This window comes from Symphalangus syndactylus, chromosome 7 (genome assembly GCF_028878055.3).
Source record: "Symphalangus syndactylus isolate Jambi chromosome 7, NHGRI_mSymSyn1-v2.1_pri, whole genome shotgun sequence".
Lineage (NCBI taxonomy): Eukaryota > Metazoa > Chordata > Mammalia > Primates > Hylobatidae > Symphalangus > Symphalangus syndactylus.
The window spans coordinates 37,913,693-37,934,043 of NC_072429.2; the positions used below are offsets into that span (position 1 = coordinate 37,913,693).

General features: G+C 43.1%; 1 protein-coding gene across 9 annotated transcripts in view; it reads left to right on the forward strand.

Moving 5' to 3' along the window:
- Positions 1-20,351, forward strand: part of SH3TC2 (SH3 domain and tetratricopeptide repeats 2) — a 209,878-nt gene that overhangs the window by 137,717 nt on the left and 51,810 nt on the right. For 2 of the 9 annotated variants that reach the window (XR_010121863.1, XR_008658873.2), the window contains exons 17-18: positions 1,386-1,546; positions 3,410-3,472. Coding sequence is in view for 3 of the 9 variants with exons in the window: in XM_063643223.1 (XP_063499293.1) it covers positions 3,410-3,472 (63 nt within the window). In the remaining 6 variants the exon portion in view is untranslated. Of the gene's footprint in view, positions 1-227; positions 567-1,385; positions 1,547-3,409; positions 3,473-18,929; positions 19,032-20,351 lie in introns of those variants that run through there. The other 7 variants (XM_063643223.1, XM_063643224.1, XR_010121864.1 and 4 more) reach the window with 6 other exon arrangements.

The window sequence follows — 20,351 nt, forward strand, 5'->3', positions numbered from 1 at the left end:
CATTTAATAGGTCAATGGATTAATGAATTAATGGGTCATCATGAGAGTGGGTCTGTTATGAAAGCCAGTTTGGCTCTCAGTGTGCCCCTTGCCCAGTGATGCCCAGTGATGGTCACCAGAAGCTGACCAGATAAGGCTGCCTGATCTGGGATTGCTCAGCCTCCAAAACTATAAGAAAAAAGGTTATTTTCTTTATAAATTATCCAGTCTGTGTTATTTTGTTATAGCAATGCAGAACAGACCAAGACAGCACTGAATAAACATTTCTCCAATGAAGACATACACATATCCAACAGGTATATGACAAGGTGCTCAACATCACTAATCATCAGGGAAATGTAAATCAAAACCACAGTGAGATATCATCTCACACCTGTTAGATGGCTATTATCAAAAAAATTAAAACAGTTCTACACTTAATTTCTAATAGAAAGAAAAGATAGCAAATATTGTCAAGAGTGTGGAAGAAAGGGAACTCTTGTATGCTGTTGGTGAGAATGTAAATTGGTGTAGCCAGTATGGAAAACACTATGGAGATTCTTCAAAAAATTAAAAATAAAACTACACATCATCCAGCAATTCCACTTCTGGGTGCATATCCAAAGAGATTAAAATCAGGATCTCTAAGAGATCTGCATTCCCATGTTCATTGCAGCATTATTCATAATAGCCAAGACATGGAAGCAAGTTAAATATCTATAGACTGATAAATGGACAAAAAAAATTTGGTATCTACATACAATGAAATATTTTCAGTCTCAAAAAAGAAGGATATCCTGCTCTTCGCAACAAAATGGATGAACCTTGAGGACATTATGGTAGTGAAATAAGCTAGGCATAGAAAGAAAAACACTACATGATACCACTTATGTGATGCATCTAAAATAGGTTCATAGAAGCAGAAAGTGGAATGGTGGTTACCAGAGGCAGGAGAGAAGGGGGACTGGAATGGTATCAGTTAAAGCATACAATGTTTTAGTTACACAACATGAATAAATCCTGGAAATTTATACTGCCTATAGTTAACAATACTTATTTTATACTTTAAAATTTGCTGAGGATAGAGCTTATGTTAAGTGTTCTTATCAAACACACATACACAGACACACACACACGCAATAGATTGGGAGGGAACTTTTGGGGGTGATGGATAGGTTTATGGCATAGATTTGTGGCGATGATTTTATAGGTAGATGCTTATCTCCAAAATCATCAAGTTGTATATATTAAATATGTATGGCTTTTTGTATGTCAATCATAATCAATAAAGTGATTAAAAACAATCATGCAATTAAATAAGCATTTTCCCATTTCAGTTAAATTTGTATAGATAATTGAAACAAGGAAATGAGATTTATAAGCTACTTTCTATCTCTGTGTTTCAGAGGACTTTGAACACCAACTTCCAGGGGTCCAGCAGCCCTACACCACTCCTTCCTGCAGCCTCCCAGCCTCTTGAGAAGCAAAGCTGGCCCTGAGCTTGCTTCACACAAATGCCTGTTTTTAACAGTCCTCCTGGTTTACTTCTTGGAATACCAGTTCCAGGGTGGGTGCTCTCAACCGGTGTGGTTTAAATTGTTTACAGATGTGCTGCCAAACATTTTTCCGTGTGTGTAAAATTTATTTTTGCTTCAGCTGCAGATCACACTGTTGCCATGTTGCCTGCTGGGGAGAACTCTGAGCTGAGTGGGTGGCATGATGTTGCCCAAGTGGGGTCAACTGGCTGCCAAGAGGTGTGCTGTGATGCCATGGCATTCCAAGGAAGAGGAGATTTTTCTGGAATAGGTGGCAACTTGGATTTGGGAGTTTATAAGAAAGAATGGCCATGGAGGAGCCAAGTTCAAGTCAACCTTCAAGCAGTACTGAAGGGCACTGAGTAAACCATGTAGTTCTGACTGTCCCATCAAGAGAACTTGTTAAACAGTAGACCTGTTTAAACAGTGATATGCACATTGTACATATCACTGGTTTCAAGTGTGCTGCCCCAACTTCCAGGATTTATGTACTGTGAGCAAAAAAATCTGAGAGCTATTGTCCTAAGTGTGGCATGGAACAAGTGTTCTCTAGGGACATAATTTTGTGCAATACTGGGTTGAACAAAGTTCAACTGGTTTTCTCACTGCAGGATTTCTCAGTGCCTTTAGTGTGCTAATGCACATGGTGAGTCCCCTAAAGGAAGTATAGAATGTAGCATTCATCCATCTTTCTTGGCCACAGAGCCATGTTTTTCTTTCCAAGAACATATGTGGGCACTAGTGTTCTGAGAAAACATTTTGGCAAATACTGTTGCAGAAGGAGTTCACCTTCTTTGTTTTCATCTGAGGAAAGTCCAGAGACTGTTATACAAAGGGTTAATCTAAAGATTCATCCTTTTTAGTTCCTGATACACAACTCAGCCTCTCACCTCGGCACTGGCACCAAGCCTTACTCAAGGTACTTTCTGAACACATCTGAGAAGGCTCAAAGGGCTCATTACTCCCCTTAGAGAGGAGATGGGGGCTTTTCTTCATGCAAAACTGAAAAATGGTGATTCATACACTCTACCACAGGGTTAGAGTCAGAAACTGGTAATTTTTTTCTGCTTACAACATTCAGCAAAAGCTTACATTCCAAAACCTAGCTCCCAAGTTGCCTCTGCACAGGACATGCTGTGTGATGGAAGTGATTTCTCTCCATCTCCCTGGACACTGTGGAAAACCTTCGTATTTTCACCTGAACACAACAGGCTGAGCTAAGCCTTTGGTCAGTGTATTGTTAGGCTGAGCAAGTTAGTAGCTTGGAATGTCTCTTCAGGTGTTTGGACTATTTTTTACTCATCAGTAAAATGAGAGGGTAAGATAGGAGGTAACAAACACAAACATCCACTAAACGTGTTCTGTGCTAGATGCCATGCTTTGACAATGCAACAGTGGAGAAAATATGGCTTTTTGATAGATGCATGGCAATAAATTACAATACATCATGCTATCTTCAAAAAGTGCTACAGAGACAGAGGAGGAAGGGATGAATTGTGTTTCGATGATCTTTAAGATTCCTTTCACCGGGCGCTGTGGCTCACGCCTATATTCCCAGCACTTTGGGAGGCTAAGGCAGGTCATCGCTTGAGGTCAGGAGTATGAGACCAGCCTGGCCAACATGGTGAAACCCTGTCTGTACTAAAAATACAAAAATTAGCTGGGTGTGGTGGCAGGAACCTGTAATCCCAGTTAATTGGGAGGCTGAGGCAGGAGAATCGCTTGAATTAGGGAGGCGGAGGTTGCAGTGAGCCGAGATCGCGCCACTGTACTCCAGACTGGGTGACAGAGTGAGCAAGGCTCCATCTCAAAAAAATAAATTCTTTTCAGCTCTCGTATTCTTAGATACCAAGCCTTCTTTTCTTAGTATCTTAGATCATTTCTTCTTGTTGCAGCTGGCCCAGAGCCTTCTGAATCTCAACACAGCAGTAGAGAAGATTCAACCTTGCCATCACCAGGTACTGGTCTGCTTCTGACTGAATTTCATATGGTGTAGATGTCATTTTAGTCTAGTTCAGCAGAGTTATCCTGACTCACGTTTTAAAATTCAGGTGGATGCTCCTGCTAAACATAAGTCCACCTTAGAAGCCTGGGCTAGGGCAGAGGAGGAACTGGGTGCAGGTCAGTCATTCTCCTGAGCCAGCCTCCAAGTATGAGGGGAAGAAGATGGGTCCTTAGTAGCAAAAATCGTAGGCTCCTACCACTTCTTATTGCTTAAAGTAAATAACTAAAGTGCTTCACTCTGTACTCTAAACCCTCTGGCTCCAGGGCACACATTCAGTTTATCATCTCCCTCTCTTTACTTCCTTCTGAAATTTGTGCTTGCAGTACTGGATACTGCTAATCTCTCCCCCATTTTTCGATACTTCTCACCTCCTCCTTTTTTGTTCTCATTTCTTCTCCCTCCTCCTTTTCCTCCTTCTCTCCTTCCACATTCCAAATGCCATTTCCTGAGGACGATTTTGGCAATAATAAAATCATCAATACTAGTGAGTTACTGGTTAGTTTCAGACAGAAAACCCAGATGCATGGTCTGATAATCTCCAGCTGACCCAGGGTGTGAGGAAAGATGGGCTCTGAGGACCTTCAGGCACTTCTAGCACACTCTACTGAGCCTTACCCATTCTCCTTCCCTTAACAAAATGTCCCATTCCACTAGGGACAAAATACTCGGAAGCAGCATTGTTAGCAGTAGCAGCCACAGGCCACCCACCCTCTTGCCCCTCCTTACCTTCACATCCCCAGGGATACTATAGAAAACAAAAAGCCGTGGCTGCAGGGTGCCAAAGGTGGCTGGCACAACGAGGTCTGGAAACCTGGACTGTGGAGTCCAGGAATGGGAGGACCACCCAGTTCTGCTAGTGGGAAGAGCCTTGGCTGGGGGCTAATGAGGAGAAACTCCCTCCCACACTTTCTGAGCACAGTCAGAAGTCAAGCACTCTAATCTCCTCCAGCCTCCAGCCCAAGCCCACCACTACCCCACTCCACATCACCTAATCTCAGGAAATAACCTCCTGCCCACTTCACTGATAAGTCTGAGGCCACCCATCAATCTTTCAGAACTCTCTGGACTGTCATCCACCATCTCCCTGCCTTCCTTCCTTCACTACTAAATGTGCCCTTCCGCTGGATTGATTTTATCTTTCCCTTCCTCCTCCCCAGACCTCCCTTCAAGGGCTTTTGCAGTACCCCTCAATCTCTTCTCTTCCCTGGCTCCCTCTCTTCCATCTGACATACAAGCACAGAGGAGCCACCACTTGCTAATTCCACTGTCACCTCCCTCCTGTGTTCCTCTTCTCTGAGCTGCCACTTTGCCACTGACTCTGCTTTTTGATAAGTAGCCAAAGACCTCCCAATCGCCTCTTTTTTTTTTAAATATCCCATTCCACATCTTTGGGGCATTAACATTTAATAAAAATTTTATTATAAACATAATATAAAAATAACTCTTGTTATACATAATTCAAACGTTGGAGATGTGATGTATCTCAAAATAATAAGAGCTATTTATGACAAACCCACAGCCAATATCATACTGAAGGGGCAAATACTGGAAGCATTCCCTTTGAAAACTGGCACAAGACAGGGATGCCCTCTCTCACCACTCCTATTCAACATAGTGTTGGAAGTTCTGGCCAGGGCAATCAGGCAGGAGAAAGAAATAAAGGGTATTCAATTAGGAAAGGAGGAAGTCAAATTGTCCCTGTTTGCAGATGACATGATTGCATATTTAGAAAACTCTGTCGTCTCAGCCCAAAATCTCCTTAAGCTGATAAGCAACTTCAGCAAAGTCTCAGGATACAAAATCAATGTGCAAAAATCACAAGCATTCCTATACACCAATCACAGACAGACAGAGAGCCAAATCATGAGTGAACTCCCATTCACAATTGCTTCAAAGAGAATAAAATACCTAGGAATCCAACTTACAAGGGACGTGAAGGACCTCTTCAAGGAGAACTACAAACCACTGCTCAACAAAATAAAAGAGGACACAAACAAATGGAAGAACATTCCATGCTCATGGATAGGAGGAATCAATATCGTGAAAATGGCCATACTGCCCAAGGTAATTTATAGATTCAATGCCATCCCCGTCAAGCTACCAATGACTTTCTTCACAGAATTGGAAAAAACTACTTTAAAGTTCATGGGACTTTTCATGGAACCAAAAAAGAGCCTGCATTGCCAAGACAATCCTAAGCCAAAAGAACAAAGCTAGAGGCATCACACTACCTGACTTCAAATTATACTGCAAGGCTACAGTAACCAAAACAGCATGGTACTGGTACCAAAACAGAGATATAGACCAATGGAACAGAACAGAGCCTCAGAAATAATACCACACATCTACAACCATCTGATCTTTGACAAACCTGACAAAAACAAGAAATTGGGAAAGGATTCCCTATTTAATAAATGGTGCTGGGAAAACTGGCTAGCCATATGTAGAAAGCTGGAACTGGATCCCTTCCCTACACCTTATACAACAATTAATTCCAGATGGAGTAAAGACTTAAACGTTAGACATAAAACCATAAAACCCCCAGAAGAAAACCTAGGCAATACCACTCAGGACATAGGCATGGGCAAGGACTTCATGACTAACACACCAAAAGCAATGGCAACAAAAGCCAAAATTGACAAATGGTATCTAATTAAACTAAAGAGCTTCTGCACAGCAAAAGAAAGTACCATCAGAGTGAACAGGCAACCTACAGAATGGGAGAAAATTTTTACAATCTACCCATCTGACAAAGGGCTAATATCCAGAATCTACAAATAACTTAAACAAATTTACAAGAAAAAAGTCAAACAACCCCATCAAAAAGTGGGCGAAGGATATGAACAGAAGCTCCACAAAAGAAGACATTTATGCAGCCAACAAACACATGAAAAAATGCTCATCATCACTGGCCATCAGAGAAATGCATATCAAAACCACAAAGAGATACCATCTCGCACCAGTTAGAATGGCAATCATTAAAAAGTCAGGAAACAACAGGTGCTGGAGAGGATGTGGACAAATAGGAACACTTTTACACTGTTGGTGGGACTGTAAACTAGTTTAGCCATTGTGGAAGTCAGTGTGGCGATTCCTCAGGGATCTAGAACTAGAAATACCATTTGACCCAGCCATCCCATTACTGGGTATATACCCAAAGGATTATAAATCATGCTGCTATAAAGACACATGCACACGTATGTTTATTGTGGCACTATTCACAATAGCAAAGACTTGGAACCAACTCAAATGTCCATCAGTGATAGACTGGATTAAGAAAATGTGGCACATATACACTATGGAATACTAGGCAGCCATAAAAAAGGATGAGTTCACATCCTTTGTAGGGACATGGATGAAGCTGGAAACCATCATTCTGAGCAAACTATCGCAAGGACAGAAAACCAAACACCACATGTTCTCACTCCTAGGTGGGAATTGAACAATGAGAACACTTGGTCACAGGGTGGGGAACATCACACACTGGGGCCTGTCATGGGGTGGGAGGATCGGGGAGGGATAGCATCAGAAGATATACCTAATGTAGATGACAAGTGAATGGGTGCAGCACACCAACATGGCATATGTATATATATGTAACAAACCTGCACGTTGTGCATGTTACCCTAGAACTTAAAGTATAATTAAAAAAAAAAAAGAAAGTGAAATATCACCAATACCCTTTTGCCTCAATGCCAATCCCTAGAGGTAACCACTATAAAGAGTTTGGTAAAAATTTTTCTGCACCATTGCTTACGTATTTAAAAATTTGAGGTCATTTTAATATGCCCTTTTGCAACTGGCATTTTTACTTAACACTACGCTGCCCATGTCTTTCCATGTAAGTCTGTATAGACATATCCCATTTTTCAAATATCCAAATAGTTTTATTCCACGATGATGTGTCTATATCATAATTTATTTAGCCAATCTCCTTTGGACGTTGAGGTTGTTTCTACTTATTTATGTATTCAATCATGTATTCATTCATTTCTGTTTCAAACAACACTGCAATCAATTCCTTGCACATATATCTTTGCATACCTGTGCTTGGAGTACTGGATACCACTAATCTCTCTCTCCTCCATTTCTTTTCTTTTTCAACATTTCTTGCATCTCCAGCTTCTGTCTTGGCTCTTTTCTGAAATAGTAAACCACTTTCTTCCCTGAGCGCACAGATACAGATGCACATTCACCCCTTCTTGCTTCTGTCCAAAGTTTTTCCTCCTGAAACGATCACTTCCTACTTACGTTTCTGCCCAAGTTTTGTGTAGACCCATCTCTGGTTTCCCAGACTAGTCTTCCTTGATGGCTTCCTATAACAGCAGGGCGAGGTATAGACCATATTGCTGTCAGCATTTAAAAAGTGATAAAAACTGAAGCTTAGAAGATTAAGGAACTTGTTCGGCTTGTCTAGCTAGTTAAATGATGGAGCCAGGATTTGCTCTCAGGCCTGATTTTCTGTAGAATCTATGAACTTAAATAACTACCATGTTACGTTGTTCCTTTGGTCCTGGTCCTCAAAGGACCTTGCACACACACCTACAACCACAGCTACCCAACGGAATGGTGGTAACTGATTAACAAGTCAGTTCCCTCTACTAGACTGGGAAATCCCTGAGGGTAGCCCCTTTGTCTTTTCTTTCCACATACCCTATATTTAGTACAGATCCTATTCTGGGTGCTGATATGGATTTGAATGAATGAACCTATGTTTGCGGAATGAAGAATGCCAGCACTCCCCAAACCAGATTCAGAGACAAATTTCATCACTCAGCAACACACGATGAGCTTAAAATTTAGTCCCTGCTAGTTTGTGAAAATAAAAAACCCCTCTCTTCCAGTGCCCTAATGCACTCAATTATAAGAGGCTCTTAAAACTGGCAGGGGGTAGAACATAATGGTTTAAAAAACACAGGCTGTGAAGTTGGAAGGCATAGGTTCTGATCCCAGAGTAGCCGCTCTGCTACTTACTAGGCAAGTTATTCAAGTTCCATAATCCTTAATTCCCTCTCCAGTAATTTGGAGCTAATAACAATTACCTGCTCACGGAGTTATCCTGAGGATTTAATAAGATAGCCAAGATGAAGCACTTAGCACAGTGTCTGGCATACAGGAGGCACTCAATAAATGTTAGTTGCATTATGGTGCTTAGGATCAGTAGTAGCCACTTTCAGTCTGTTGAAAGTCAATTTAGATCAGACATTCATTTCTTTTACACGTCTCCAAGCTTTGAACAGGATGAGTTTTTAGTTTAAATTGCATAAAAAGCTCACTTTCTTGCCCTTATTTGTAACACAAACATTTACTGAGTGATTTCTGTGTATTCAACCCTTTCCTGGTAGTACCTCGTTGGTCCTTTACCATTGCGGAGAGTCTACAATAGGAAGAATAATCTTGCTTGGGTTAGAGTTTGGGGAGGACAAAATTTTCCTGCTGTTTGTAGTTTAGAACATTGTATAATCTTCTGAAAAGCACACCTTTCTTTTTCTTTTTAAACTTCAAGGATTCGTTTTAAAACATTTTCTCACAAAAGTCTGAAGTTTTCGTACCTTGATTCATGAAGGGACGGGTAGTAGCTTCTGGATCCTGATTCATGGAGGTGCCTGTGCTATTCTTTGTCTTTGAGACAAAAAGCTTTCCTATACCAGCAGCTCCTGAAGGTGACTTTAGGAAACAGCACTTGTTTTGTTATTCTGTGCTCAGTTTTGACCCACATCCAAGTATTAATTTTTTGAAGGGGAGGGGTGGTGGCTGTTGTTTGTGTCTAAGTGGGTCTTTCCAAGGACTATATATTAGGGTAAGACTCCACTCCTGGCAACCAAAACAAAAAACTTCTCTGACTCCAATTCAAATCTCAACAGAAGCAAATGACTCAGTTCAAGCAAACTTTATAGATTATTCAATTCTGGAACTATATGTTCTCGGAGAACCATACCCAACATTGAAATTAAACTACTCTCTAAAGAAGGAAATTCCTTAGTAACGTCACTCAGCTCCAAAACTTGGGACTGTCTTTCCTTGCATCTAACTTACATGTCTCCAATCACAAATTAAGCTGTTCATTCTCCAGCTGACATATCTGGGCAGGAGATCCAGCTTCAGATGCTGGGAGGTGTGAAGAGGAGAAAAGCTCACTTCTGGTTTTGGTGGGTGTGTGTTTGATGTAGGCGTGGTTTCATGTTATGTAAGCATCTGGCTCTAGGCACTAGGATACCTGCACCGTCAGGGGACAGGGACTTCTGGGTGCCAGGTGCTCCTAGAAGCTCAGTCACTAAGGGGCTGCTTGGTGCCTCTTCTCTCTGCTCACTGTCCTGGAGCTCTGGCTTCTTTGTCACATGCTCTGTTATCTGAACTCCTCAGGCTACCACTTTAGGATCAAAGGAGATTGTGGGCCAAAGGAACAAAACTCTCACTTTTCGAGCCCGCAGTGTGACCTCGGACAAGCCCCTTCCTCTTCCTGGGCCTTAGTTCCTGCAGCTGAGAGGTATGGAGTTTCATCAGAACGTGTCTGAGCTGCTGCCCAGCACTGACAATCTGGGGCTCCAGAATCTGTCGTCCAGCCAGGCCAGTGACCTAGGTGGGAAGGGCAGTGAGAACGGAGCCACTGTTTGGAATTCACAGGCTTGTTTGGTGGGACAACTCCTAATAGATTTGATTGGGGATCAGAGCAACCTATTTCTCCGAACCTCTGGTGAGAGCTGATCCAGGCCTGCCACTCCTCGGTCAGGGCTGCAGAGGCACGTAAAATGCACTTGTCAGAGAGCATTGGCTCAGAAGCCTGACATTTCCACCATCTGAATACCAAAAAAGACAAAAATTGCACAAGAGATGGGGCCCAGATGATCCGCTGATCAAATCAGTATTTCAACTCTGGTGTCCTCAGGAGTTCTTATCTGAGGGAACACCCTCCTCTGCCATTTCGAAAGACTTAATACATTTTTCTCCCTGAGTGATTTTGTCTGCAAGAGGACCTATGGGAGGGACCATGTGGATTTTGAAAGCTTAGTGCTGAACTAATTCTGTACCCTAATGATTTTGAAAGCCTGTGTAAATAGGGAGGCAGTGGCAGGGAGCCTGGGGCTGGAAGTCAGGAGGCTTGAATTCCAGTTCGGGCTTTGCCACTCTCTGGCTGTGCAGCTTTAAGAAAATTGCTTCACCTCTCTGGGCCTCGGTGTTCTCATAGAGCAGCATCTCTCTACGGTCTCTAAGACAGAAACCTCTCATCTTGATGGTAGAATGGGGCCAGATATACCTGTGTGTGTGTGTGTGTGTGTGTTAGCCCAATTCTCCCCTTGTGTGGAGACGTAGCTCTTATGGAGGTTACATTCCTTCCCCAAGTTCCTCTTCTTTGAAGGCCTTTGGGATGCATCCAAGAGAGTAGGTGAACTCATGGATTCTTGAGGATTGGAAGGGGCTTTGAGGATAATTACCCAGCTATTGCAAGAATGCCTCTCACCCCAATTATCTGGTGGGAGGTGCTTGGCATGTTTGAGAACCAGCATTCCGTGAAAGTTAAGAGCCCCAGCTCTGGAGTTATTCAGTCTTTGTTTTATATCCCAGCCTTGCCAGTCATTTCAGTTCGTCATTCAGCAAATATTTATCAAGTGCCTATTTTCTGCCAAGTACTTAGATAAGCTATTTTGCATATATTATCACACTTAGTCCTCACAACCCTATGAAACAGGTAGAGGTTTTATCTCCATGTCACAGATGAGGAAACTGAAACTCAGAGAGGTGATGTGACTTATTGCTAGCAAGAGGCAAACCTGGGGTTTGAATCCAGGTCTACTGACACCAGCGCTGTAGCTCTCAGCCACTACGCTGTACTGTCTCCAAGACCTTATCTTCTTAATGTAAACGTCTATGATGTAGGCATTATTGTATCTATTTTAAAACTAGATATTGATGGTCAGAGTTTAAGTAGCATCATTTGGTCAAAGTCAATGAAAGCAGAGCCAGGACTCAGCTGGGAGCTACTCAACCCCCACATCGGTGCCTCTGACTGCTGTGTGCAATGCCTCTACCTCAGCCTTTTGGAAAAACCTCTGTGCATTTGCCAGTCTACATTACAGACTAAGCAGCATGCCTGCTTCTGAAGGAAGGACATGGACCATGCAATGGGAAGAGCCCTGAAGTCTGCATGATGCCAACATCTCAGCTGCTGGTCCTGTCTTCTCCTTACCAGGCACAAGGCCTGAGGCATTTCCAGCCTCTGCACTTTACCAGCCTTGCTTTCCTCGCAAGGATATTTATTGTACCAATAATTGAGAGCCTAGCTATGAAAGGACTTTATAAATTAGAAGGTGATGAAAGTGAAATTATTATTGTTGTAGTCCCACTTCTCTGTTTTTCTCCATCAAACTGGACAGTAAATTGCATGTTGCCTTCGGGAATCTTGAAATGCACCATCTAATAGCCTGAGCCCCGTGATCCCAGGATGAAGCAGCACAAGGCAGGCTTTCCTCTCTCACAGCCGGCACTCCTGCCTGACTCATTCAGGGATGCCACATTCCAAGATGTGAGGCATTACAATGGCTGCCACTGTCACATGTAGTCATCCCAGAAAGGCTGGGATGTAACATTCCTGAACAGATTCAGGCATGAGAAGAGAGAGGAGAGAAAATTTGTAAACAGGCAGCCTGGGGCTTAGGAGAGGCAGGAGAAGTTGCTCATTTTCTGTGCTCTTGTTTTGAAAGTCTTTGGAGGTGTAGCTGTCCGTCCATCATGCTGATCTTATCATCCTTTGGGAAGCATGCATCGCCAGATGCCTGTGGACTCCTCACACCAGGGCCTTGCACTCTCGGACCACCGATTCCAGGAGGGCTGGGTCAGAAATCATTTGCCGACTTCACTACTCACTCCTCTAAGGAGTGAGAGGAAAGGAAAACCAGAGGTGCCATCTGCAGGTGGCTGGAGGAGCTCCGGATGATTTGTCCCTGATTTTTTCCACTTAAGTATTTGCTCTCTCCCCTCTCACCCTGTTGTGCTAAGGGTGGCACAGAAAAAGAATTTTATTTATTTTGGGTCTTTGTTTGTACCTGTTTGCAGCCCAAGGGAAAGAGAGAGGCAAACTCTCTGGTTCAGGCTTGGGTGAGAGCCTTCTTTTACTCAAAGAGACTGTGGAGGATGCCAGAGAGCAAGTCAAGGAGTTGAGAGGTGCAGCCTGCCTTGGGCAGGGCAGCAGGGGCTTGTGGGATGAGCTATGGCTCCCTTAGGACTCTCCTCATCTGGAAACAGGACTGTGGGAGACATTGCCATCCCTCGTATCTAACAATTCGATGTTGGAAAACTCCCTGCTTTGGGTAGCACCAAGAAATTAGTTGTAATTATGGAAATGAAGAAGGTGGCACTGAAAGAAAGCACCACCAGGGGAAAGGGCCCTGCAGGTGGAGGTGGAGACCTGGGCTCCAGGTGTAGCCTTGCCACAGGCTCTGTGTGAACGTGGACCCTCTCCGGGGCTGTATTTATGAAAAAGGGGGTTGGGCAATGATCTCTAAGGTCCCTTCCAACTAGGCCAGTTTATGAAAGACTTTCCTTGATTTCAGTACTGAAAGTTTTGTGTCCAGAAATCCTTGCTTCCAATAGGAAGCTTCCCTTTCTGGTTGTTCTAGTAACTTCCCTCTGGGATCTCAATCCCTTTTCTCTCTGTATTGCAGAAGCCTTTTCTCTGGATTAGGAAATCATTGTGATAACTCCTGCTAAAGGGTGGTGGGCAGGGGTGATACTCAAAACATGAACATCCTCTATGGTAAGGGCACAAACCCATCAGAATGAACCAGGCCATAAACTCCAGACCATTCTGGGAGTGCCATCCACTCCCCGTCCCCAGGAGTGGGCAACCCCACGTTGAAACTGGGCTTCTATCTCCAGGTCTATGACAATTCCACCTGTTTCTATTCCACCTCTTCAGTCGGTGACGTGAAGTCATGTCAATCACTTCGGCACCAGTAGAACTGAAGGATTTTCCAGCTTCTCTTTTACTGCTTGTTCTCAGATTAAAGGTGGTGACTTCCCCTTCACTGGTCAGTTCCAGCCTCCGTCCAGTTTCCTATGGTTTTTTAGGGTGAGACTGCTCTGAGTGATGCTGCCCAAATCCGGACAATAGTGTCTTTGCGGATGGGTTGACAGTTGTGTTTTTATTCAGAGAGCAGCTGCTAAACTGTCTGGGATGACAGAAGTTCAATTTCAAATAATAGTAAACATACATGTATCACAGGGCGGAGAAAAGCAGAGTCTGTGTGACCTCTGGCTCCCATTCACCTCCACACCAGCTGAGCCCATTTCACATGACCTTTCTGCCTTTGTTTGTCTTTCCTTCGATGTGCTCCATCCTCACTTGTTTATGTTGCTTCCTGAGCACAGTGACTTGCATCAGGCACTGTGCTAAAGGTTGGTGAATGCAAGCTGGATCCAACCCCTATGGTGAACCCGTATTGTGGGAGGGCAGACGGATGCATAAGCAGCTGCTTTGTGATGGGACATGTGTGCTGTGATACATTTGAGTGTCATGGCCACATACAGCAGGGCCTGGCTCCTTCTGCAGTGATATCAAGGCTGGGCCTGGGTGAGGAGGAGTCACAGGTAGACAATGGGTGGGAGGAAGCTCGCATGCCAGGCATGGGGAAATGGCATGCACAAAGACACCCCTCTGTTTGTCTCCCTTTGTCATCCACTGTGGGTGGTGCTGTGGGCGGCAGTGGGTCAGGGATTGCTGGGCAGGAGGCCAAGGCAGGCAGAGTCAGCCCTCAGGAACCACCAGGTCGGGGAGCACTGGCACGCCCGAGAACCCACTTCCTATTTCCCAGAGCAGATGGAGGCCCTAGACTCAAGTTTTTCTCCCCATTTTTCCCCTTATTCCTCAGAATACCTGCCCCTTCCTATGTCACAGGCCAGCTCTGACCTGGTCTCCATCCCCCAGGCCCCTGACAAGTCACCAGTCATTGTTGACCCTTCCTTTCCTCATCTTCTGCCTTCCATTTCCTCCTGTTCACAGCTTCTGCTATGGTTCAAATCCCGGTCACCCATCTCCCACCTGGTTGGTTGCATCAACCGCCTCATCAGTCTCAGGGATTCAAGTCTGTTTGTGCCCCACCATCCTTGGTGTGCTGCCAGATGAGTCTTTCCAAAACAGTGTTTTGTCAGCCTCCTGTGCCTGTTCTGAAATCTCTCTAAGCACATTTCCTCAGCCCCCACCACCTGCTGTGTACAAACAGGACCACATTCATAATCATGACCCACTTGTCTTTGGCTTCTGCCTCTGTTTGCTTACATGGCATCTTGGTCTCTTCCAGAGTGCACCCCCAGTAGTTCCAGGAACCCCCAGGGCAGTGCTGCTGAAAGTGTGTTCTGTGCACCAGCGCCAGTCTGTGCACGTTGCTGATGATCTGTGATGAGATTAAGACATACATGGAGAATAAGTTGAACTTTCATAGCAATTCATTTCTGTGACCTCTAGCAGATGGGATTTTTTTTTTTTTTTTTTAGTTTTACAAAACAAATAAACAAACAAGCAACAGAAACAAAAGGCACCTGGCCCTTCACAGATCATTTGAGCCCTGCCCTAGGGTGTGTCATACCCAATCAAGTCTGGCTCCTCCACGCACTCCTGCCTCACCTCCCTGCTATCCACTGGCAGCTCTTGGAGCTGTTTTTTCAGGAAATCAGTCCCTACTGCCTCTCTTCCTGGAGCACAGCTATCCAGAGTGTTCATGTGAGAAACAGTTTGCTTTAAAAATACTGCTGCAATTCAGAATATCCACTCTTTTGACATTAAATTAGGACTCATATTTAAAATCACTATTTACCTTCTTTGTTTAAAGCATTTTTTTCTTGGTTTAGTTTGGTAATTTTTCAAAAGAACTTTAAAAGTCAACTTTATTAAAATGTAAATTACATACAATAAAATGCACTTATTTTCACTGTACAGTGATGAGTTTTGACCAAGGTATACATTTGTTAGATCACCACCCCAATTAAGATACAGAACAATTCTATCATTCTAGAAAGTTCCCTTGTGCCCCTCTGCAGTCAGTCCCACTCCACCTGCAGCCACAGGCAACCACTGACCTGCTTTCTATTTCTACAGATGGGTTTGGCTGTTTCTAGGATCTATAAATGGGATCATCCAGGATGTACTCTGACATCCATAAAATTTTTGAGATTTATCTACAATGCTGTATTTATTAGTAGTTCAATCCTTTTAATTGCTGAGAAGCATTCCATTGCGTGTACCGTATGACAATTTGTTTATCCATTCTCTTGCTGATAGACATCTGGGTTGTTTCCAGTTTTTGGTTACTTGAATAAAGTTCTCTGAACATTCATGTACAACTCTTTGTTTGGACAAATATTTTCATTTCCTTTGGGCAAATACCTAGTAGTAGAATTGCTGGGTAATATGGTGGAGATTATGTTTAACTTTGTAAGATGCCAAAGTTAGTGCACAGGCCATGTCGCTTTTGATGGGAATCGCATGATTCACTTATTCATTTATTTTTAGAGACAGGGATTCGCTCTGTCACCCAGGCTGGAGTGCAGTGACACGATCATAGCTTACTGCAGCCTCGATCTCCTGGGCTCAAGGGATCAGCCTCCGGAGTAGCTAGGATTATAGTAGCGCACCACTATGCCTGGCTAATTTTAAAAGTTTTTGTAGAGGTCTCACTATGTTGCCCAGGTTTGTCTTGAGCTCCTGATCTCAAGTGATCCTCCTGCCTATGCCTCCCAAAGTGCTGGCATTACTGGTATGAACCACTGTGCCCGGCTAAGGAATCACATGATTTCCAACTGGACCCCAGTTCCAGCTGCTCTGGAGAGGCAGCTGTCCTCAGCTTCATGGAGTTACCAATTTGTGTTATACACAGCGTTGTCTACCTTAGTGTCATGACACAAATGATGCTATGATCTGTTGTCAGTTGTGTTGCAAGTGAATGTGAAAATATTTGAAAGTACAGATATTTGTGAAAATTTTACCTTAAAAATGTATATGTAAAATGGGTTCAAGGCTTTTTAATACATACCTTCTAATTCATTTACATTACAATAGGCTTATTTTATTCATTGCTACAATTTGTAAGAAGTAACTATATTAGTTAGCATCCAGCTTTAGATGTGTTTAACAAAGACTTAGAAGAACAGTGGCTTAAACAGAGAGAAGTCTACTTCTCTGCCATGTAAAACTCTTCATGTAGACAGTTCACGGCTGGTATGGAGCCTCCACAGGTATCCAGGATCCATCCTTCTTCCAATTCTCTATTATCCTCAGGTGTGTCCCCCCATCTCACCATCCTGAGTGGAAACCCAACCATCAGATCCATAATCCAGATAGCAGGGAGAAGATGTAGGGGAATAAAGGATACGCCTCATCCCTTAAGGACACAACCCAGAACCTGACTTTTCTACTTCTGCTTACAACATCCCATTGGCCAGAACTTAGTCACATGGCTGAGCCTAGCTACAGGGAATCCTGGGAAATGTAGCTGTGTTTCAACTTGAAATTTGACAGCCGTATTACAGGGGAAGAATGAAAGAGTAGATATTGGAGGACAGGAAGCGATTTCTGCCGTATTTGCCATTTTTAAAGTGTTATAAATAGTTATTCACAAACTATTGTGGTTTCTTACCCCCCTTCCCCCACAGCATTTTGGTTGGTAATAATAAAAAGTGTGGTTGTAATAATAAAAGTAATAAAACTTGTGGATAAGCCAGTAGGAGTGTGCTGTGCCTGGGAACAATGTCTTGTATGTGACATTGGAAAACACGTAGAGAACTTATCTCACCTCTTTACCCTGACATTCAAGTTTCTCTACAATGGGGCCACAGCCTACTTTTCCAAATATTTAATTCTTCACTTCTGTGCTTGAGAGCTCTATTTTAGCCAAAGGATACTTAAAGGAAACTTAACTTTCTTCCCTCCCTGTCATTTGTCATGTTGCTCCTGTCACTTAGAAGCTTTCCTTGGATTCCTAGAACATGAATTTATGCTCCACCTCAGGTCTTGCTTCTTCCTTTCTCTGGGATGTGTTTTTCCGAGACAGCTTTTTATATAGCCCTCTCCTTTTTGTCATTCAGATCTCAGTTCAAGTACCAAATGGTCAGAGAGCCCATCTCTGATAAACTTTATAAGTACTGTCTCTTCCCCACACCCTCACCCCACTCTCTATCACATTACTCTGCTTTATTTTCTTCATAGCATTGTTCAACATCTGAAATTACCTTGTTTTGTTACATGCTTATGCTGCTTCTGCATTTTTTCCCATAGAACGCTCTAGAAAAGCCAAGGCCTGTCAGTTTTCTCACTGCTGCAAATTTAGCTTGATGGCTCATGTTAGAGACTCAATAACACATTAGTTAAATCAAGAAATGACTGCATACCTGTTTCTCCCTTTCTAACCTACTTAGGCTCTGAGCCAAGCCCACAGCCTCAACTTGCTCTGTCAAGTATGTTTTGGTCCTTTTGCCCCATTTGCATCATGCCTGACTTCTTTTCATCTTTCAAACTGAAACTTAAATGTCACTTCCTTGGAAAGCCCATCACTGTTGACCCCAGAGCAGACATGTGTCCCCCTTACTTCATCAGAGAACCCTGCTCCTCATTTCCTTCAGGGTTCTTTTCACAACATGTAATTCTATATTTACTTACATCTACACTTACTTTTTTTTTCTCTCTGTCTCCCCACTAGAGGTTAAGCCATAGAGGTGGAGAGGTCAGACTTTCTTGCCCATATGGTGAATCCCAGGGCACAGTATGGTGTCTGTATGTAGTAGGTGGTCCAGAAACTTGTGGATAAACCAATGAAAGCACAACATGTGCTGCCTATACCGCTTACCTGGATAATAATGATGCCCTCTCTATCTTTAACTGTTCTTTAATACCCATAAGATTCTTCATCTAGGCAATTCTCATCTCTCTTTTGTAAGCTCCTTACAGACAGGGACCAGTTTCCTCTTTATACCTCTTCACTCCAGCATACTGGGTTTCTTTAGATCAGTTTTTCTGACACTGTATTCCAGGAATTTTGATAAGCATTGCAAGAAAACTGGATTCCATGATCAAAAAGTTTGCTTAGACTAGGTTAAGCTTAAATGGTTGTTTTTTTTTGTTTTGTTTTGCTTTTTTAAATCACAGAACTTTACAAGGATTTTGATGTGCTATTACAGGATATAAATTTCCAAGAGGTGAGATAAAGTAGTCAGTATTGTCCAAACATTTTGGAAACTTTATTTTCTTTTTTCAGAGACTAATTTGAGGTATTCTAAGTGTTTCATGGTACATACTCTCATTCCCTCTAGCTTTTTCTTTATTTCTCTTCTACCTTCTTATTTTTTTCCCTACTTTTTCTCCACTGAGCCTCTCCTCTTTTTAAAACTCCCTTGTAAATGATCTTAACACTGACTGTCATTTGTAGGGTGCAGAGGACAGGTGCAACTACTCAACCTCACTTGTGAAGAGCCTGCATCCAAGGCCTGCAAACCTCAGAATCTGGTTTGCCCAATCTCACAGAAGCCCTCATGCCCCTGGGTCTTAATTTTCCACTGGTATGATTTAGGAAGTAATGCGCTAAATAATAACTTTGCTGGTAAGTACTTGGGGGGACACCAACTAGATTTCAGACTACTGTGGGTTTCATTTCCAATCTGGAAGATGGGATTGGCCATTGATCAGGAGATGTACACAGGATGTCGAATCTACTACACTCCAACCTCATGGTAGAGCAACTGACTCAGACCACTCTGTGAGCCTTCTCCAGCCTCGGTCTCCTGATCTAATAAACTTGAGCAGCAGATCCACCTAATGGGATGTGCTGACCTGACAGGGAGAAATGTTTCCTGGCTTACTGTCTGCTTGTAGTGTTGACTTCACTGGCAGTAGCAGGGTAAGCAAACAACAAAACAAAACAAAACTTCACTCAAATCTACCACGAAAAGCCCCACACAGCTTGAGAAGACTTATTCTACATAAGATAATTCCAGAATAGCAGAGCAAAGAAGAACTTATAGATACCATTGTAAAAAGGGCAAAACTGAGGTCAAGTTGAGGAGATGCCTGCCCAAGGCCACATGATTGAGGCTGGGCCTGAGCAGAGAACAGCATCTGGCTTCCTGATCTTTAAGCTGGTGCTCTTTTAATTTCACCAATCTGTCTCAGTAAAGGATATTTTTAGTACATTGTACTTATTAAATAGTTTTATGGTCTATGATCCTGTCTTAAAAGCTTGCAAGCCAAATGTTTAATATTCCTCTAAGAAACAGAAATTAAATGGTTTATTCTGTGTTCCCTAATTTGTCTCACAGATCTGTTTGGGAGCCCAACTCAGGCAGTGGTGAAAGAGCGATATAAAATAACTATAATGAAAGGTGAAGACAGAGGCATTCCCATTGTCATGATTCCTTTGGGTGTCAGGGACAACCTTCATAGTTGTCAGAGAATTTGAGTATTGCAGCCCAGGGGCTATCGGAGAACACTCCTATTTCACAGGTGTGGAAACTGAGGCACAGAAAGGGGCAGAGCCATTTTTAGAGTCACATTATTAGTGAGTTATTTGCCAAGGCAGGTAGGACTTGGGCCTTGGTCCTCCCAGAGTGAAGCACTTCCGTCTATCACACCATTCAGCCTTTTTAAAGTTCCAGACCTGGAGGGAGATAGCTTGTTCTAAACTTGTTTAAGCCATTGTGGGTTAAGCACAGATAAAATAGTCCCACAGGGGTTAGGAAATGCTGTGCCTGGAGCCAGTGGCTGTGTATTTAAGACATTAGGCCTCTCCTTGAGAAGAACAGGCTCCGTGGGCCCAGAGAACTGAAGCTGTATTTATCTGGGACTTGGCTTCAGG